Source organism: Diceros bicornis, chromosome 9 (assembly GCF_020826845.1).
Source record: "Diceros bicornis minor isolate mBicDic1 chromosome 9, mDicBic1.mat.cur, whole genome shotgun sequence".
In the NCBI taxonomy this organism is placed as follows: Eukaryota; Metazoa; Chordata; class Mammalia; order Perissodactyla; family Rhinocerotidae; genus Diceros; species Diceros bicornis.
The window spans coordinates 75,289,080-75,308,782 of NC_080748.1; the positions used below are offsets into that span (position 1 = coordinate 75,289,080).

General features: G+C 37.6%; 2 protein-coding genes across 2 annotated transcripts in view; one reads left to right on the forward strand and one right to left on the reverse strand.

Annotated features, from left to right (window-relative positions):
* Positions 1-19,703, forward strand: part of UBAC2 (UBA domain containing 2) — a 166,695-nt gene that overhangs the window by 82,268 nt on the left and 64,724 nt on the right. Inside the window, exon 5 of the mRNA XM_058548419.1 lies at positions 18,811-18,934. Within this exon, the coding sequence (XP_058404402.1) occupies positions 18,811-18,934 (124 nt within the window). The remainder of the gene's footprint in view (positions 1-18,810; positions 18,935-19,703) is intronic.
* LOC131410313 (G-protein coupled receptor 183) lies at positions 181-12,918 on the reverse strand. The gene is made up of 2 exons (XM_058548418.1): positions 12,849-12,918; positions 181-1,745 (listed from the first exon to the last, which is right to left on the reverse strand). Exon 2 carries the CDS (start codon positions 1,725-1,727, stop codon positions 642-644), a length of 1,086 nt encoding a protein of 361 aa, XP_058404401.1. The 5' UTR covers positions 1,728-1,745; positions 12,849-12,918; the 3' UTR covers positions 181-641.

Sequence of the window (19,703 nt, forward strand, 5' to 3'; positions counted from 1 at the left end):
AATGTTGGTATCCAAATCTGTCTACTGTTAAGTATATTCTCCCTGTAACTTCTGCTGATAGTTGACAGTGAGCATTGAAGGACATACTCATAATTCTGTTAGCATCTTGCTCTTTATTACAAAAGAGTTCTTTGAAACAAAATTTTATGACTCAGAACCAAACAAAATGAAAAGCTGGTGTTACTGAGGAGATAAAGTCTAAGATTGAAAGAAACATGGACTGAAGAAATATGTTACTGAAAAAAAGAAAAGAAATATGTTACAATATTAACATTTTTACACTGGCAAAATACAATCTTAACAGTCTTTTTTCTTTTGCCAAATTATCAGCAGGAAATATTACTGGGTAATTTTTTCTTTAACACAAAACTTTTCTTTTTATACTGAGAGTTATTGAAATAGCCTCCCTTTTGGTATAGTCTTTCATTTAAAAATTAGAACTTTGCTTTATGTTGTTCTCTTGAGTGTAAAAAACACATATATCAGTTTACCTCCAAGTTGGAGGTGGGAAATAGTGCCCAATAAAAAGAATTTAAAAGAATCCTAATTGGAAGTTGAACAATCATTTTGCTTTATAAGAAAAGTCCTGCAAAGTTCATCATACAGTTTACTTTGCAATAAATCCAAGATTTTATTCCTTTTCACTTTCCATTTAAAGACTTAGATTGTATCATCATTTGAGTTTCTGTTATTTCACGTGAATTTTCTTCAGGGGCTGACTTCACGGCACTGGAAATTGATACACTGACCTGACGTTTCAACATCTTCATAACCTTTCTCTTGTACCCTTTACATGCAAAGAAATATATAAAAGGGTCCATGCAGCAATTGAAGTTCATCAGACATACCGTAAAGTGCAGAGAAATCTGGAATGAATGTTTTTGGCTACATTCCAGGAGATCAGAAAAACAAAGCTTCTTAATCATGTGTTGAATAATTGCGACATGATAAGGTGTGAAACAGAGAATAAACACAACAATTATAAAAATAATTGTGTTGAGAGCCTTTTTGTTTACACCAGATTTCTCAGTTAGGGGGTTTTGTTTGGCAGTTTTAAAGAGTTTGCAACAGATTTGAGAATAACAGATGAGAATGATTATGAGTGGAAGCACATATCCCAAGAAACAGGCACCAAGCAGAATCCAGGGGAGAGATTTTGTTTCTTCAAAGTTTGGATATTCCATGCATGTAGTCCTTTCATCCTCCTGCTTTGACATAGGTTTTATGAGTAGTGGGAGTGTTTGAACAAATACTAGAATCCAAACAAATATGCAAACGCCTTTTGCATATTCGATTCTTTTCATCTTGTTGTATCGCAAAGGGTGTACCACGGCGAAGAACCGGTCAATGCTCAGGCAGGTCATGAAGTTCACACCTGCGTATGTGTTGATGTAAAACACAAGAGCAGTTATCCTACACAAGGCCTCGCCAATTCTCCAGTCGAAGCCCAGTGCGTAGTAGGCTATCCGTGTAGGCAAAGCAGTGGTAAAAAGTATATCAGAAATCACCAAATTTGTTGAATATAGGGTGGTAGAGTTGATTTTTTTCCTGTTTTGAACAATGACAATCAAGGCTAACAAGTTTCCCACGAGCCCGATGATGAAGACAATGCTGTAATGCAGAGGCATTAGTATCCTGGCTGTGCTGTGGTGTGCGTAGAGGTCACAGCTGCTTTCCGGAGGAGCTGTAGAGGGTGTAGTAAAATTGTCGTCCATTTTTATATCCATTAGCGGTGTTCAAGATCTCTAGAAAAAACCAAGAAGGGTATGTTGAATTAAATGCATATTTAACTAAAAGCAATATAAACTGCCTTTTATAGATCTAACTTTTAAAATTTCAAGGTTTATATAAATTTTAAAAATCTGTGATATGTAATATGGTTATATATATAGTAACAGTTAGGAAGAACAGAGAATAAAATTTTTGTTTTTACTCTCTCAGTTTGGTGATTTGGGCAAAGCCCTGGCAAAGGAAATAGAACCATCTAAATAGGGCAAATGTACTTTTGTGACAAGAGGGAACACACTAACTTTTTAGATAGAAATTTCCCCTTCCTTTTTCTGAATCATTGTCTGGTTAAGAATAAAATCACGTAAAGCACCCCACGTTTCAGATGAGCATAAAACTTTGCTTTTTAAATTGAATTTCAGTTGGACTTTTTTTTTTGCCAAATGCATATCACTGCCAGGAAATGAAATCAGTCACACATTTATGTAGTGAAATATGAACTTACCACAGTGATCTGATTTGTGTTAACCTAAAAAGTATGAGAAACAAGCTAAGGCCTTGTTAGGAACTGAAAGTTAGGTTTTCTTTAAAAAGAAGAAGAAGACGATGACCACGACAACCACTACAAAAATGACAAAGAAGAAGAAAAAGAAAGAAAAACCTGAAGCTGCTTCAAGGGGAAATTTTAAAATTAATTTTAAACAGTATCATTCCATGCATGCAGTATGCATTCCTACATTTGCACTTAGTAGTAAGCATCACACATGTGTCATTTTGTTTTCTGCTTTATTCACTTAAAACATTCATGGATCAGTGTAATCTATATATTTATCATATGTGTAGATCTTATGTAGACATTTGATAGATGTTTCTACAGTATTCCAGTGTGTTAATGCAAAATTTGCTGAGCTACTCCCTTGATGACTATTTGGATTATTTCCAATTCTTTTCTTGTTATAAATAATTTTAAGACGAAATTTCAAGTCTTAAGTTGAAAAGTGGAAAACTCCCAAAATGGAGGGAAAATTTCAATGTATCTAGTGATGATGGTACTATAAATTAAAGGAAAAGGACTCTCTCTCTAGCCATGTCAAAGCACTGACTCAAATCTGCTTCTTTGACTGCTGTATTAAATGAATTGAGTCTCTGCTAACCTGGTTCTAACAATCTTAAAATAGTGATGCTAACAGACAATGAGGGTTATCAGAGGCTTGCACTAATGTTACAGGGTTGCATTACATTCAGTGTTGGTAGGTTGATCGTTGCAATATGGAAATACAACCTAAAGCAAAAGGGAACAAAAATGGAAGTAGAACTCTTTGTTAAATCAAAAGAAGACAGGAAAGAAGACTATGGGAAAAAAGCAAAGAATGAGGATGGTAAATAGAAAACACAAAATAAGAGAATAAATGTGTCACAACAAATTTGAATGGATTGAACTCACCTATTAGACAGAGACTATCAGTTTGGATTTTTTAAAAATCCAGCTGTATGCAGTTTAGAAGAGATTTAACTCAAAGTGGTTCAGAAAGGTCGAAAATAAAGGTATGGGAAAACAGATAGCAGGCAAATCCCAACCAATGGAAAGCTAGCGTAGCAATATTAACGTCAGAAAAAAATAGAATTCAAGGCAAATTCAGTATTGATAGGGATGAAGAGGGTGACTACAAAAGTTAAAAAGAGCAGTTCACCAAGAACATAAAAATAATTATGAATTGTACATATAACAGCAAAATTTGACAATTTTAAGAAGTTGGCAAATCCACAACCATAATGGTAGATTTTTAACACATTTTTATTAGAATATGCCAGATACAAAAGAGATTAAAGACTTAGAAAGTTTACCCAACATGACTTAAACGCTAACAGAATTTGTGCTGAAGGCACGTGAGCATTGTTTGCCAGTGTTCTAGGTCGTTAGTTGTCTCAGAACTTTCAGAAAGTCGTTGTCTAGCAGCTCACGTTCCCTGTGACTGCAGTGCAACTATATTAGAAATCAACAATTAAAAGATAGAGGATAAATTTGGAATCTAAAAAAAGATATTTCTAAGGAACTCATTGGTTAAGAAGTCACAATGGAAATTTTGAAGTGCTTAGAATGACATGACGAAGATACTACACGCCAAACTGTGGGATGCAGCTAATGAGTTAATCCGAGATAGATGCAACGCCTTGAGTGCAGTTATTAAAAAAAAAGAAAAACAAAAGATTGAAAATATACAGCTCAAGAAGGTAGAAAAGAACTGAGTTTGCCCAGTGAAACTAGAAGAAAATAATAAAGATAATGACAGAAATTAATGAAATAGAAAACAAAAACAACAATAAATAGGGACTTTATAGGTTGTGCAGAAAAAAATGGAGTGATTCTGGAAAAGGAAATCATGGGAATTGTAGTTGTGGAATGAAAGTAAACTTTACCCAGTTAGTTGGGAAAGGCTTCATGTGAGAAGTAACTTTTCAAGAACTGAAACGACACAAGGGAGAGGTGAAAATTCCAGGCAAGGGTTGCAGCTTAGGAACAGGCATCAAGAACTTCTTTTATTTTTCTAATTTCTATGAAAAAATTTTTTTCTAAAAAAAAATTTGAGGAGTATTTCAAAGCAGATCCATAGGAAATAACTTTAAAATACATGGCAGGGGGAAGAAATCCTCCATGTGAATAATAATTATTGTAGAGATTAGGAAAGTTACATTAATGTAAGAATCATAGAAGAATGTGCCATTGCTTGCCAGGTTGTAAATGCGTGTCCGACTTCTTAACTGAATGAAATATGGCATCCAGTAGAACCAGAAATGTCAGGGGTTTCAGAACATTTTAAATTCAAGAATATTATAAAGGTGTTAATTATAAAGGTAAAAATCTGCAAACAAATCAGATGTCCCTCATTAGGGGATTGGTTAAATATTTTATAGTATAGCCGTATAGTGGCAATGTAGATGCCTGTATCTTGACAGGGAATAATGTTAAGGAAGGAAAACAGATTATACAACATACCACTTTTGAGGGAGGAAAAGCAACTATATATACACACGTATACACGCGTGTCTGCGTGGATACGTATGCCAAAACCTAGTTTTGTACAAGTGATTTTTGAGTTTTATCCACATATTTTACATTTTTAGCATTGAACATGAATTGACTGTGAAATGACTAAATAGGTAAATAATTTTTTTAAATCTGAGGAAATTTTTTTTAAATTCAGCTCTTCTTGCAAAAACCTTGTCAGCTGACTTACTTTTCAAAGCTAGCCCTTCAGTGTTCTTTATTCAGATTTATGCATTAATTTTTATGAGGTGCCTACCCTTAAGTCATGTCTTGAAGAATCCTCATGGCAACCCTGCAAGCTAAGTATTGCTATCACCTACCTACTTTCCACATGAGGAACCTGAGTGTCCGAGAGATTAAAGGTCGTGTGGATCCTTCTCGCTGATGACCTGGCTTTAAGTTTCCTACTCTATCCCATCCTTGGCAGGGGCAGCTGGCTCATACTGCCCTTGAAGAATTGAGAGTTTGTGGTTTCAAAGTGGTCTAGGCTTTATGAGCCATCCTTACCTCTAATTAGACAGCCTGGGCACAGCATGGCCCAGCTGCTCCAGAGTAGGGGAGTCATTCTTACCAAGGACAGCTGGGTTCCCTCTTCCGGGAGAGATGCTTCCCCAAATGGGAATCCAGACCTGTGGACCCTGTGTCCTAGCACCCTGAGGGGAAGACTGTTGAGGGGCCTCTTACTGCCCACGTTTGTCCTGAGCCAGTCAAAGAAAGACACTTGCACAGTGTGGACATGTAATGGATGGCTCAGAAATGGTCTCAGGTAAAGGAGAATCTAGGCTGTTCTGAATGAAATATGTTCATTTGGATATTTAGTAACCTCTTGAAGGTTGATTCCATCAGTCAATAGCTTTAGTACACTACCTTAGTTCTTGCTTATATCTGTCCTGTGTTATTAATGCTTTGGTTTTAGTCAATTTTATTTTTTCCAAATTGAAAGAAAAATCCTTCCATGTACTTACTGTTGTTATCCCGTTGTTTTATCAATGAATCCCAATTTATTATCATCTTCCCTCAGAGACATTATTTTATACCTTCCTTTAATCATTTTAAGATTCAGGATTACTTTCCCGAACCTTGACTCACTCCATTCTTTTATTCAGCAAAAATTGTTTTTAGTACCTCCATATGCCAGGTCCTGGAAATGCAGAAATGACACCTTTCAATATCAGAGGGCCTAAAACTGAAGGCTCAATGTATGCTGTTGGGAATGTGCTATTATCTGAATGAGGTCTTTTCTCAGTATTCTTTGCTGTGTTCCTTCTCACACACACCAGGGTTCTGCTTGCTCTTTGCGTTATAGTGCTCCTTTATCTACCTTTGCAAATTTCTCTTTTACTCATTTCTTTTCGGGTGTAACTAACTAACTTCCTCCTTCCCTTCTTTTCTCTATTTATTTATTTTTGAATATAGTTTTAGTATTTTACATTTTCATAATTATTAGACAACAGCTTCTGACATGTCCCTAAGCTATCCTTAACGCCCCACATCCTGAGGGACATGAATGAGGACTGCAGCCTTTGCCCTGAGGGCTGTAGTGTGGGTCCTTATTCAGGTTTCATCTGAGGAACACCTTTTCCTCCTGCAAGTGAACTGCCTGGCGGCCCTCTATGCCAGTTCTCTTACCCTTTGTGTTAATAAGCAAAGTATCCCAGTTTTGTCACTGTAGTGCAATATTGATCCTTTTTAACTTTACTGTTAACCTGACATGTAAAACAGCAAGTTCTTCTACAGCAAAATATCCTGCAAAGTATTTTTACTTGTGCTTTTGGGGGTGGGCCTTTGTGTGTTTTTCTCTAGAATTGATTGCATTACTAATAGAGTAGCTAACGTTTCTTAAGACACCATCATCTCATTTTTGCATAACCGGACATGTTGACATGAACTGACAAGCTCTTTCTAGCCATAGAAAGGAAAAACATAAAAGGCCCCCTAAAACTTCATTTATTAGTGTTTAGGAAAATTGTCTAAGCTGTAATGTAATTTGTACTCTGGAAATATCTCCCCTGGATACCAACTTGGAGGCATTTGTGATTTTTCATAGGGTGCATATTATATACCTTTCTGCAATCCCAGTTTACTTACTTGGATAATTATTGGTTTTTATTTGTGGCAGAAACAGAATAAAAGCCTCCCTGTATTCCTAGATTTAGTAAGTGCTGGAATGCTCGCTTTTAGTTTTTGCTTTAAGATTCCTGAAATGTCACGTTTACCCCTAATATTTATTCTCGAAATAATCATAAGCACCTTAAGCGTTCAACTTCTAGTAATTTTGTTTAAATTAAGGCCTTAGCAGTGAATTGAATGGGTCAAGTCATGCCGAAATAACTAGTAGGAGGTGATTTCTCTGTAAGGTCAAGTCTGCTCAAGACCATGTTCACACATCGAGATGATCTGACTCAGAGTGCCCACAGTGGCATGTACCAAAGAGGAAGTGCCGGGAACACACTTTCAAAAACAACCAGAAGAACCACAAAAACGTGGACGTACAGATGCGAATTGTATTTGTATATTGTTAAATGATAAGTATTGTTTGATCCGATTCTTTCTCTGATTTCTGTTGATATACTGTCCTTTGGCTATTTTCTTGAGGAGAGTTAAGACTGAGGGAAAATTTCTGGAGTGGGGAAAAATAAAATCATTGGTAAAGGAGGAGCAGACAAAGGCTTGGGGTTAATTGGAATAACAAAGATTTGGTCTACTGTGGAAATAGACACGCACAGGTGTATCAGGACAGCAGGCTGAGGCTGGCTAGTGCCCTGAGGACAAACATACTCCATGGAAGAAGGAAATCATTGCTTCTTCCTCCGGTTACCTAGTTTTATAAGTTTTGTCAATTACTTGCAAAAGTCTCCTTGTTCTGAGCAAACAGGGACACCTGAGTTTTGTGTGGTGTCACACCAGGGCCAAGCACCCACCCAATGATTTTTTCCATTTTCTTTTTAGTTGACTAAACAACCATCACCTGGGAGGTTGTTTGTGCCATTTGCAGGTAAAATAGGCAGGTGGGAAACATTAATTCCTGATTGTGGGAAAGAAACCCGAGCCTCTTGTCACTTCATTGGCAAAGTCAGATTGTCCATTCCGGTTCGCTGCTACTCAACTGCTTTAATAGTCAGAACACACCCTGGTTAACCTAGTGAAATAAATCTTTCTACACTGTTAGGTGATTTTTTTTTTCCAACTAGCTTTGAGTCCTAAGTTGATAGCTATGCCTGTGTCCAACATTCATTTTTTGGAAGGATATATGAAACATTGTCCAGAAAAGTGGTACACTGGCAGCTGCCTACACTTTCTCAGAATGGAACCTTACACATCAGAGTGTTTATATTCAGAGCAGAGCTGCCTGTGGTCAGTCAGTCTGAGGGGACCTGACTTCCCTGCCTCCTGAGGAGCTCGCCTACTCTGCTTGTGGAAGTGTGACCCTGCTTCTGACCCCATGACTGTAGGCTAGTTCTGACCACCTCTCTGTAGGTCTGCAGAGGGTCGTTTACAGGACAGTGCACAGAGAACTTTTTCAAGACAGGAAGAAACCAGTGTTCGCCCGTCTGCAGTTTCCTTTTTGTGCCTCTATGATATCCTGAACCCAGTGGGCACTCAGTGAAGACCACTTCGGCTTCTGTAAACACGTGCATTGGAATTGATGGGAAAGTGAAAAGTGCCTGACATTTGAATTCTTTGGTTAAATACCCACTTGCACATTTGAGGTTTTATATACTCCACCTATTTTTCTTTCACCTTTCACTAATTATTTATTCCTTGTGTGGCTTTTGGCAGCTTTAGTATTGATGAGGATGACATGAAAGTTATCAAAGATGAAAACAAGGGCTGGCCTAGTGGCGTAGTGGTTAAGTTTGCACAGTCCGCTTTGGTGGCCTAGGGTTTGTGGGTTTGGATCCTAGGCACGGACCTACACGCCGTTCATCAAGCCATGCTGTGGCGGTGTCTCACATACAAAATAGAGGAAGATTGGCACAGATGTTAGCTCAGTGACAATCTCCTCAAGCAAAGAGGAAGATTGGCACCAGCTGTTAGCTCAGGGCCAATCTTAACAACAACAAAAAAAGATGAAAACAAAGGAGGTGGTAACACTAAGGACTTGGTTTATATGGCATAACGTTTAAGATCTGTAAGAAAAAGGAATCCCACTATAATACTCATTTCAGTGTAACGAAGACAAATATTGTGTTTCCATGTGGCATGATTTGGCCTACATATGAGATAACTAACTGCGTAATATAAAATGACTCTTTATAATGAAGATTTGAGTGTGTATAATCTTCATCCTCTGAATCCAAATGTTTCTTGAAATAATAGGTACTTTTTCTCAAAGTTCAAGGGAGTTTCAAGTTTTGATTTTTGTCTCTGTTATCTCATGGAAATTAGTGAGAAACATTAAATATCCTTATTTTATGGTTAAACAGAATTCCAGAGAGATTAGATCATTTGCTCAGGATGCTTCCTCAGTACAGGTACCAAGTCAGGGATCATGATGGCATCCAGGACTCTGCGTCCTCCCTCACCCGCTGCCTCCACTCAGTCAGCGTTCCTGTGACCTCTGCCTCCTGACCCTCCTCTCGCTTGGCCTTTCTTCTGCACCACGCGTTTATGTCCATCTGCCTGTTTGTGTACTACTCTCACTGCCTCTGCCTGCCTTCAGGCCACCCTCACTTCTCTCGGGAGCTATTGCAGCAGGTCTCGCGATCCCCTTCAAATGGTGCCCATTGAACCCCAGGCAGACTGAAAGCTCTCTATTGTGACACACAGTTTCTTCATGATTGGGCTCTGCTTTCCTCTTCAGCTGGATCTCCAGCCATCTTCCCTCTTATAACACCCTGGCTCCAGTGATAGTAAATTATTTGCGGTCTTTTCATGTCCTATATCTTTCACAGCTCTGTGCCTTTCTGACACTCTTCCTTCTGTCTGACACCTCCTCTCTTCTGTTCTGTTTCCTCAGCTCCTACTTTCTTTCAAGACTTAGTTCAAAATCGCTGTTCCTGGAAACTTCCCTGATTTTATCAACTCCTGCTCCCTCACCAGCACCCCCAGAAAGGCAACGTGGGGTGTCCTTGCAAGGGCACTGTGCTCTGTAATAGCATCTGTATTGTTGATTGCTTTTTCCATTTCCCGCTAGCCTATGAAGTCCTGTGAGTAGGGACTGTGTTGTTAATTTTGTATATCTTCAGCTGACCCATGATTGATGCTCAATAAATACCCATTAAAGAATAATAAAATCCCAGCTTTTTTGATCCTCAAGGTTCTTTATTAGATTACAGTAAGCTCTTGATTAATAATGGGAATCAGTACTATTACCACAGACTGTGTTCCAGGCCCTGCCCTGGGCACTCTACATATATGCGCTCACTGAGTCCTCACAAAACTTTCACAAATCCATTTCCAGTGGTGAACCTGAGGCACAGAGCACACATGTGACTTGCTTAAAGACACAGCTGTTGAGTGTCAGGATTCAATCCAGGCAGTCTGGCTCCAGAAATCATAGTCAGTGCAATATATTTTATCCCTAGCTCCAGTTCTAACATGATCTGATGTTATTGGTAAAAAACAAGTAAAATAGGACAATGTCTCAAAACTTGAACACATACCTACTCATACCTGCCTGAAACAGAGAGAAGAAGGAGGAGAGAAGGAGGGAGATATGTTGATTTAAATAAGTAATTCTTTAATTTATTTGTAGCAAATTTTAAAGTAAAGATTTTATAAATGAATTTGGATTTTACTATTTTTAACAATATTTCTATAAAACAATTTTAACAGAAATTTTCTTTGAAAGAAGATGGTGAATACCTAGGATAGCTTTTATGCTATTACTTTATTTTTATGCTACTTTTTAGGTATTTGCAGATATTTAGCAAAATATTTTTATTCTTCTCTTTGGGCTTTCAAGACACCGCAAGGATCTTTGTTACATCTCCAGGTTTCAGAGGTTTTTCACGTTCAGTATCTCATCTTACATTGAAGCCCTGTGTTTTACAGCCTTCAAGGGAAGCTGAGAAACTGTATGGAATTGAGGATTCTACACATCCTCAGCACATACTGTTGTACTCCAGGGCCTTTTAACAGCTCCAGCAGGCCCTTAGCCATAGCAGAGAGAAAAGTATCGTTTGTAAACTCTTTTACTGGGTGGTTAGCTCTTTTTTTAAATGTAGACTTTTTAAGGATGATGGATTTATCTCATACGCCATTTTATTTCATTGAGTGTTTCAGAACTGTCCTACAATAGATGTCTAGTAAATGCCTATGGAATATATAAATCCATGAAAGTCATATAGTGACCTGAGTTAATATTTATTCCATTAAATAACGGGTCTTGTCATGACTCACAAGCTCTCAGAAGCCAGTTGAAAGTAATTTATAAAATGCATTACTACCACCACCATGTGATAGGTGAGCATGTAAGTGAGGACGCTTTGTGGAGCCATGTTCTCTTTGCAGTATTATGTCCAAAAATAAGATTAACCCCCAGAGAGAAAACATGCACTGAAATACTAGCAAATACAGAGCCCAGACAGTAAGCACAGTTAGATATATAATCATCCATAGACTCAATCTTTATGTAAAATATTCCGTGAAGTAAAGATCTGCAAATACCGTCATGCTTTGCCCAACAACAGAGATACGTTTTGAGAAATGCATCGTTAGGCAGTTTCGTCATTGTGCGAATGTCGTACAGTGTACTTACACAAACCTACGTGGTATAGCCTACTACACACGTAGGCTACCTAGGCTCTATGGTACTAATCTTATGGGACCAGTGTCATATATGTGGTCCGTTGTTGACCAAAACGTTGTTATGTGACATATGACTAAGTTCAAAAAACTAATTCTCACAAAAATGATAGAGCAAGGAAACTATTGGATTCATCTTTTGGTAGTTTAGTGGGCAGAGGATGGGGAGAATAATGATGGCAGACGGTTTTCTAGCACTTACAATGAGAGCCAATGTTATAAGTACTTGGCAGTATTGTTACTCCCCATTTTACAAATGAAGCAACTGAAGCCAGAGAAGTTAGGTAACTTGCCCAAGGCCACACACTTCATAAGTAATGGAGCCCAGGTTTAAGCCTGACTCTAGAGCCCATGCTCTTAACCACTGCATTATATTGTACTTAGAGTGACACATCCCAAAAAACTGAAAAAACACACCCTCCTTTAGAGGAAGTCTCCTCACAGCTTATATTTTGCCAAGTGTTAGTTACCTCCATTCCCAACCTGGACATAAATATTGCAGATCACTGCATGTAATTCATTGTTTTGTGATTTTTTTTTTTTTTAGGCACATAGAAGTTCTAGAAAAAATATGCTGATCATCAAAAAAATACAAAGCAAACAACAGAGATACTCTTTTTTCACTTATAAAATTAATGGTCTCTATTTAGAATTAAAATACTCATGTTGGCTAAGAAGCAGTGAAGCCCACACTGTCATTGGTGGGAGGGTAAATTGATAAAATGTTTTTGTAAACCAAAAAATATCAGTTTAAAGCTTAAAAAAAAAAATTGTACCCTTTGCCCCAGGAATTGTACTACTGGGATTCTATCCTGAGAAATAGTACAGAGTGTAAGAGTATAGAAGTAATAGAACTATAGAAAAGATTTTTATGTACATAGATACATGGTCAAATAGTAAAATGTAACAACTCTATTTTAAATTATGCTGAATAACCTGTTATATATACAATACCTCTAAGTGAAGGAATACTCCATTGTAACATAACTTTGTTCTTTCCCTTCAAATTAAAGTATCCTGAAATATTGGCATTATTTGCTGATTTACCCTTGATACTGTTTTTTATGGTTGTGAGTTCATACAGAAGTACAAAGTAAGCCCTGTTTTTTGGCAAAGATATTTCTGGCATGATCCATTGCATTCACCTAGCTTAATATTAGCTAATTAGAACTGCCAGTCACCAGAGTCTAAACATAATTTTTGTTAGAAATGTTTATACCTTGTTATTGAGTAGATTCTTTTCCTTTACCCTATACCTTAATTAGGCTTTTAAAGTTTTTAACTCAAAAGACTTTGTTGAAAAAGCAAAATATCAAGTACTTACCTCTCAGGGACTTATTCGGGCCTCTGGAGTAGCAGTCAGTATTTGCCCGAACTGAAGTCAGTTAACCTTGGCATGTTGTTTTAAGAGAGATTATGCAGACATCCTTTTATGGTGTGACTTTTTTTCTGTCACCCTGTGACTGAGCATAGTAATGATCAGTTAACCTCATGTATGCGTGTGCACTTTTTTTTAAATGGGAAGTGAAATTTTTCTTAGTGTTTTTTTTTTTTTGAATAAGTTATCCAAAAACCCCTTGGAATTTATGAATGCTGATATCTATGAAACTTTATAAATTTTTTATTAAGATTTAAGTATTAAAAAAATTCTGTGAAAGAGACTAAAGCAATAAATACTAGCCAGAAAAAAAAAAAAAAAAAGAATCATAGTTACTGATGATTTTGTATCCATATTCTGTGTAAAGTATGAGTTTTAAAATGTTTTAAGGAAAAAAATGTCAACTTTGACAATTCTATTTGGAAACTTTGTACAGGGAGTAGTTTACTCATTCTGTATCTTATCAACAGCTTATGAGAAAGAAACAAAGATTTCTGTGGTGAGTCAGGGAAAGATACTCTTTTGCATGTATACAAGGAGTAGTCGATGTTTTCAAGCAGGAGGCCAGCTGACTGCATGGACTCATGAATGACAAGGGAAGAGTTGAAGGGGGGCATTTTGCAGCTAAAATTCAGCTTCTCGTGCGCAGGATAAGAGAGACCTATGCTGTTCACCTTATAGTTTTAGTTGACTCAGTTTAAACAAATAATGTAACATGACTATCAAATATGCAATTTATTTGTAGACCAAATTAATAGAAATATAGTGCTCAGAACAAGAGAGGTGATATTTACACTTATCCAGGAGTGGTCTCTGGGTCCTTCCTTTTATGACGGGCGTAGATGACTGAGAGCCTGCCTGGGGTGGGGATGGGTCTAGATCCCAGGTCTTAGGAGAAATGATTGAATAAACTGAGAATGTTTAGGCTTGACAGGGATGTGATCATTATCCTCATGCATTTGGAAGTTACCTCACAGAAAATAGTATAGGTTGCAAATGTCAGTCTTCCTAACTCCAGAGAATGGAAGGAAGGCCAGTAAGAGGAAATTACTGAAGACAGCTCTCAGATCAAAATATGAAAGGAGTTCCCAAAAGTTGGGATCATAAAAAAATGGAGTAGGCTGTCTTTTATCTAGTTGCTTGCAAAAACTGGATGACTTCTTTGAGGGATGATGTAGAGAGAATGGTATCATTTGGTAAGAATTTGTAACTCTCTGACCTCAGAGACCCTTGTATTCCAGGATTCTATCAAAATGGCCGAGCAGCTTTAGCCCCTCAGTGGTATTATTCCATTTAGAAGCTTATGAGGTTCTTTTAGTCTCTAAGATACTGAAGATTGTAGAGAAACCTTGTCAAACAGAAGAGCACCAATTCACCTGGATTCTTTGGGTCTCCACCTCACTGTCTGTAAGATAAAGGTATTGAACTAAATAATTGCCAAGATGATTCCTAGTGCAAAAATTCGATCAGGGAATACAGAGATTTTATGATTTGGTGGATAAATATGATAAAATATTCCAGAACTAGTTCCTATAAAACTTGAATTGAAGAATACTTAAAGAAGATACTGTTGAGTTTTTCAGTTTGTTGAAAGGCCATGCTGGTGGGGTGTTTTGGTTTCTAATTTTTGAAATAGTTGTTATTGAGTAAAACATTGTTATATAATGAACTCAATTAGGTAAAGTAAAAGTTCTAACAAACGAGATCTACCTTTTTTTTGGTATTAAAGTAGTCAGGTGTGTAAAGAAGAGGTGATGGTATAATTGCCCTGTGAGATGCTGTTGAGGTTTAGTATGAAATAATTTCATGAGCTCCCTAAACTTATTTTTATTGTTGTTGAAAGTTACCTGGATTTCTTTAGTCGTACTATAAAAGTGGAGTCAACATCCTTTTCTGTAGAAGAGACAAGATGGGCATTTGTGACCTGAACTGAGTGTTTCTATTATTTTATTTGTTCTATTGAGTACGGTGTGATTATATAGTAGATACTCAATAAGTATTAGTGATATAGGTGAAGACATGAATTAATTCTTTATAACTCGTTTTCCTCTTTTCTATACTTCAGCCTCGTATGTTTTGACAGATAGGGCTTCCAGAAGTTAGCTATTCACAATATGATAAAGGTCAGACTGAATTATCGTTGACAGTCTAAAGAACAGATGTTGTCATAAAATAAGGAGAAGAGGAAAACTGGTCAGTGACTAATAACATTTTGGTATTTCATGAAGTCTGTGTGTATAGAAATAGCAACGGAAAATTTCTACAAAACAACCTATATAACCGTGGTCTGAAATGTGTGCTTTTGTATTATGGGTATATGTGGTCTAGTATTTAGTCATCATTTAAAACTGTACAATGATTAATAACTTCTAAGGAATTTAACATTTTTTCAATTGGTACAGAAGACATGAAGTGTGGTCATGAAAATTCCTATCAGTATTTTCTTAGTTTACGTTGAAATGTAACCTCAAATAAGAACTCTGCTTCAGATTTTTTATTATAACATCACTATTTACACTTTATTACTAAATGTAAACAGAAGAATTTCTGTAAATTAAGTACCTCAAAGAACAGGTTCTGTGGTGAGAGATCTCAAGTGCAACCAAAATAGAGTTTTCTTATTATTATCAAGAGACCAACAGTTCATATTTTGAGTATATATATGAAACCATATGTTTTAATATCATTAAAAATAATAAAGCAAGGAAAGGGGCTTTTTTAAACAAAAGGCAAATTCTGCTGTATGGTTTTGCCATTTTAAAGAGAAATTCATTTATTCAGCAAATATTTATTGAGCAGCTACTCTGTGCCGGGCACGATTCTAGATAGTGGAGATAAAGCAGGGAACAAAACTGACAGAAATTCCCATCCTCGTGGAGCTTCCATTCTAGTCAGGGAGACAGATGATAAACAAACAAATCATGTAGTGGATTAGAAGGTTGTAGGTGCTCTGGGGAAAGGAACTAGAGCGTGCAGAGTGGGCATGGGGCTGGGGGTTACTTTTTAATGAAAAGAATGAACAGCTGCTTAATCAACTGTGTTTGGGTTTAGATCATTTGAATTGGAAAAGTTCTCTTGTATTTAGAATGGCAAAGTAAATAAGTCTCTGTTCATTAAAATTGCTATGTTAATTTTTTTAATCCAACAAATATTGAGGGTTGATTGTGTGTAAGGATCTGCATTAGACACGAGGGGGATGCAATGGTAAATAAAACATGGTTCTTTCTCACAGAATTAATAATCTAATGGGAGCTTTTTAAAAACCTCGCTTAGTTAAAATGTGGATCATACTGTTCAAGAAAAAGGATTATTTCATTGCTCCTAAGTATTGAGCTCCTGTGCTGTGCCGGGCACTGTGCCAGATGCCAGGAGAACAAAGAGCATGCATTTCCTTCCCTGCTGTGGAGTGTGCTCAGTCTAGGAGGAGGGCCAGATGAGTGAAGCGTTCGTGACTGACCCGCTATGCTGTCTGCTACCTCCACTGCCCTGTCCCTGTCATCCTCCTCACATCTTTGTGTCTCCAGTCCTGACCCAGTGCCTGGCACTTGGGTGTTCACTGGTTGGAGTTTTCCCTATTCTAGCATATGCTGCATTCTTGTGGATGCCTATTGATGCTGCTGCCATTTATCATAATTGCAGTGTATGTTTGCTTTTGTTTTTAATAGAATTGAGAGGACAGTAAATGATTTTTTATAACAATCTCCATCAAAGATGGGAAAATGTACAATAGGCCAAGAGGGTCCTGTGTTTCCACAAAAATGGTAGTGTGAACATTTCTTTGTGAAAGTGAAGAATAGTTCTTGCATTTTTCTTATGGTAAAGAAATAGTTCTTTGTACTGATGCCATTCACCCAAAAAATGGGAAAATAAAAGATAGACTGAGTAATTAAGCCAAGTGTTTAATGAAGAATGGGTGCAAGTGTGCGTCCAAAACATACTACTTGGGGGCCGGCCCTGGTGGTGTAGTGGTTAAGTTCACACACTCCGCTTTGGTGGCCTGGGGTTCGAAGGTTCGGATCCTGGGCGTGGACCTACGCACCGCTTGTCAAGCCATGCTGTGGCAGGCATCCCACATATAAAGTAGAGGAGGATGGGCACGGATATTAGCCCAGGGCCAGTCTTCCTCAACAAAAAGGAGGATTGGCGACAGATGTTAGCTCAGGTCTAATCTTCCTCACCAGAAACAAACAAGCAAACAAAACACTCTAGTCATTCATGTTGTCTGCCCAACCCTTGTGGGAATGTGAGGTTGCAATCCTGGAGCTAGTTGCTTGAGGTTAGCGACTGCTTCTTTTTAAAAAAAAAAAACAGCACGGTTTTTCAGTTACTTAGATTCATTCCTTCTTTTCCTCCATCTAGGGTTTTGTTTTTTGTTTTTGTTGTTTTTGCAGGGAAGGATTCGCCCTGAGCTAACATCTATTGCCAATCTTCCTCTTTTTTTTTTTTCCTCCCCAAAGCCCCAGTGCATGGTTGTATATCCTAGTTGTAAGTCCTTTTAGTTTTTGTATGTGAGCTGCCACCACAGCATGGCAGCTGACAGATGGGTGGTGTGGTTCTGTGCCTGGGAACTGAACCCCGGGCTGCCAGAGCAGTGAGTGCCGAACTTTGAACACCAGACCATCAGGACTGGCTCGACTGCTTCTTACTCATTGATGTAGATGGAGCTCCTGTACCTGGCCTACCACCTCTCACATAGTGCCCAGGTTATTCATTGAAACAGTGTAACTGAGGTAGCTTTGTGGGCAAAGAAGAGAGCTACTAACCACCAGGAGGAGTTGGAGAAATCACTGAGGAGAAGGGTTGAGCTGTGTCATACACTGTAAGTATAAGTTTCCTAAGCAGAAAAGTGGAAAGGACATTTAGGAAATTGACACATCACCTGTGTCAGTGTATAATGAAAAGAGCCTAATGTGCCCAGGCAGCATCTTTAGGGGGTGAGTGTGGGAGGCCGGAGGCCAGATGAGGGCAAGGGAGGGGACAACAGTTGTGGAAACTACAGTGATAAGAAAGAATTGGAGGACTTTGCTATTTCATGCTAGTATTTAAGTTTTCTCTTTGGATACTGGAAGCCTGTGGAAGGAAGGGTTTTAAACAGGGGTGTGGCATGATCAATGTTGTGTTTTGGGAAGAGAATACTGTTAACAGTGTTAAGAGATGGATTAGAGAGAAGCCTTTAGGTAGAAAGACACTTGTGACTTTTGAATGTGTCAAGTTGAAGATACCAAATTGAGTTTTCATAACCAAGGTGAGGGGACAGACAGATAGTTGTGAGACTCACTTCATTTTCTTACCTGAACCCATAGAAGGGCTTGCAATTGTACAAGGAGAGACTGGAGCAGGAAGAAAAGACCATAATGAAACCCTGGAGAGGATAGAAGAGTGGTAGGAGAAATCGTGGGGAAACCAGCAAGAAACAGGGTTTAAGACAAAAAGAGGAAGGAATTTGAGGAAGGGAAGGCAGGAGTGGTAAGTGGTGCTATGTTAATATATAATTGGACAAAGTCTGAGATGAGGCTTTTGGATTTGACCATGATGAATTATAATGTCTGTTGCTTTTGGTTTGTCTAGTCTCTTTCATTAGATTTTAAGTCATTCATGGGAAGAAAACATGGCATCAACTTTAAATTTTCTCATAGTGCCTGACAATTAGTTGATGCTGAACCACTTCTTTGCAATAGTTTTCGGGGGGGTCAACAAAGATTAGATAATTAGAGTTTTCTTAAAATGTGATATGTAAGTACAAATTATTTCGGATGTTATGCACATATAGAAACCAACTTGTGTATCTAAGACCTTGCTTTCAGACTGAAATAAAATTATAAGCAGTGTTACTTCAAATGTACATTTGCCATTGGTATTTTAAATTGAGTGTTATACTAGAGTGATTTTTTTTTATTTGTTTGCATAGCCTGGCACCTGTGTTTGCTCTGTTTGTACCATTTTACTGCTCCATACCGAGAGTCCAAGTGGCACAAATTCTGGGCCCGTTGTCCATCACAAACAAGACATTGATTTATATATTGGGACTACAGGTACAGTATGCAATTTTATGTTCACATTTCTTTAACCAGATCTGGGTTTTTTTTGGTCTTTTTCTTATTTGATCTCCTTGAAAACAATGTTTTTTTCCCATAAGTTTGGCTTCATGATTTATATCAAATGTTCAAAGGAAGTGTTTCAGAACAAGAACATCAAGGTATATAAGATACTAGAATACTTTCATAGCCTTTAGAAATCTGATAAGAGCTTTCACTGTAATTTGTATCAGTGGAAAATATTTTAATTTCATTGTACAATTGCATGTAAGTACTTTGTAAAAATCATAGTATGAAGTGGAAACAAATGAGAACAGTCAAAAGGTGGAAAGTGGAAAATCACTGTCAAAATTAATTTATTGAATACAGTGTCACAAATAAAGCTCTGAAGAAGAAACCAGATATCCTTTACCAACTTTGTAACTTCTGTGTTGCATAGGCATGATAGCTGCTCACCATTTGCTAAATGGTTTGATATGAAGATCGTTAAGACTACTTATTGTTTGACTTAAATTGAGAAAGGTTATCTTCCCCAGTATTCAGTAAATATTGATCGCTTTCTGCGGTTCCAGGCCCAGTGATAGAAGATGCATATGATTTTCAGTTTTCTACCTGTAATACTTGTCACTTTTCTTTCACTCTCACAGCTTTTGATGTAAACTTTTATTCTACTGTTTCCTGTGGTACCATGTGTAGCTTGGCCTTTTGATCCACTGTTAATACTCATAACATTCCTTATCCCACACATATCAAACCGGATACTTCT

What these genes read in the sequence shown, in the direction of transcription:
- LOC131410313 (XM_058548418.1), bottom strand. Translation starts at nt 1,727, where the DNA reads ATGGATATAAAAATGGACGACAATTTTACTACACCCTCTACAGCTCCT.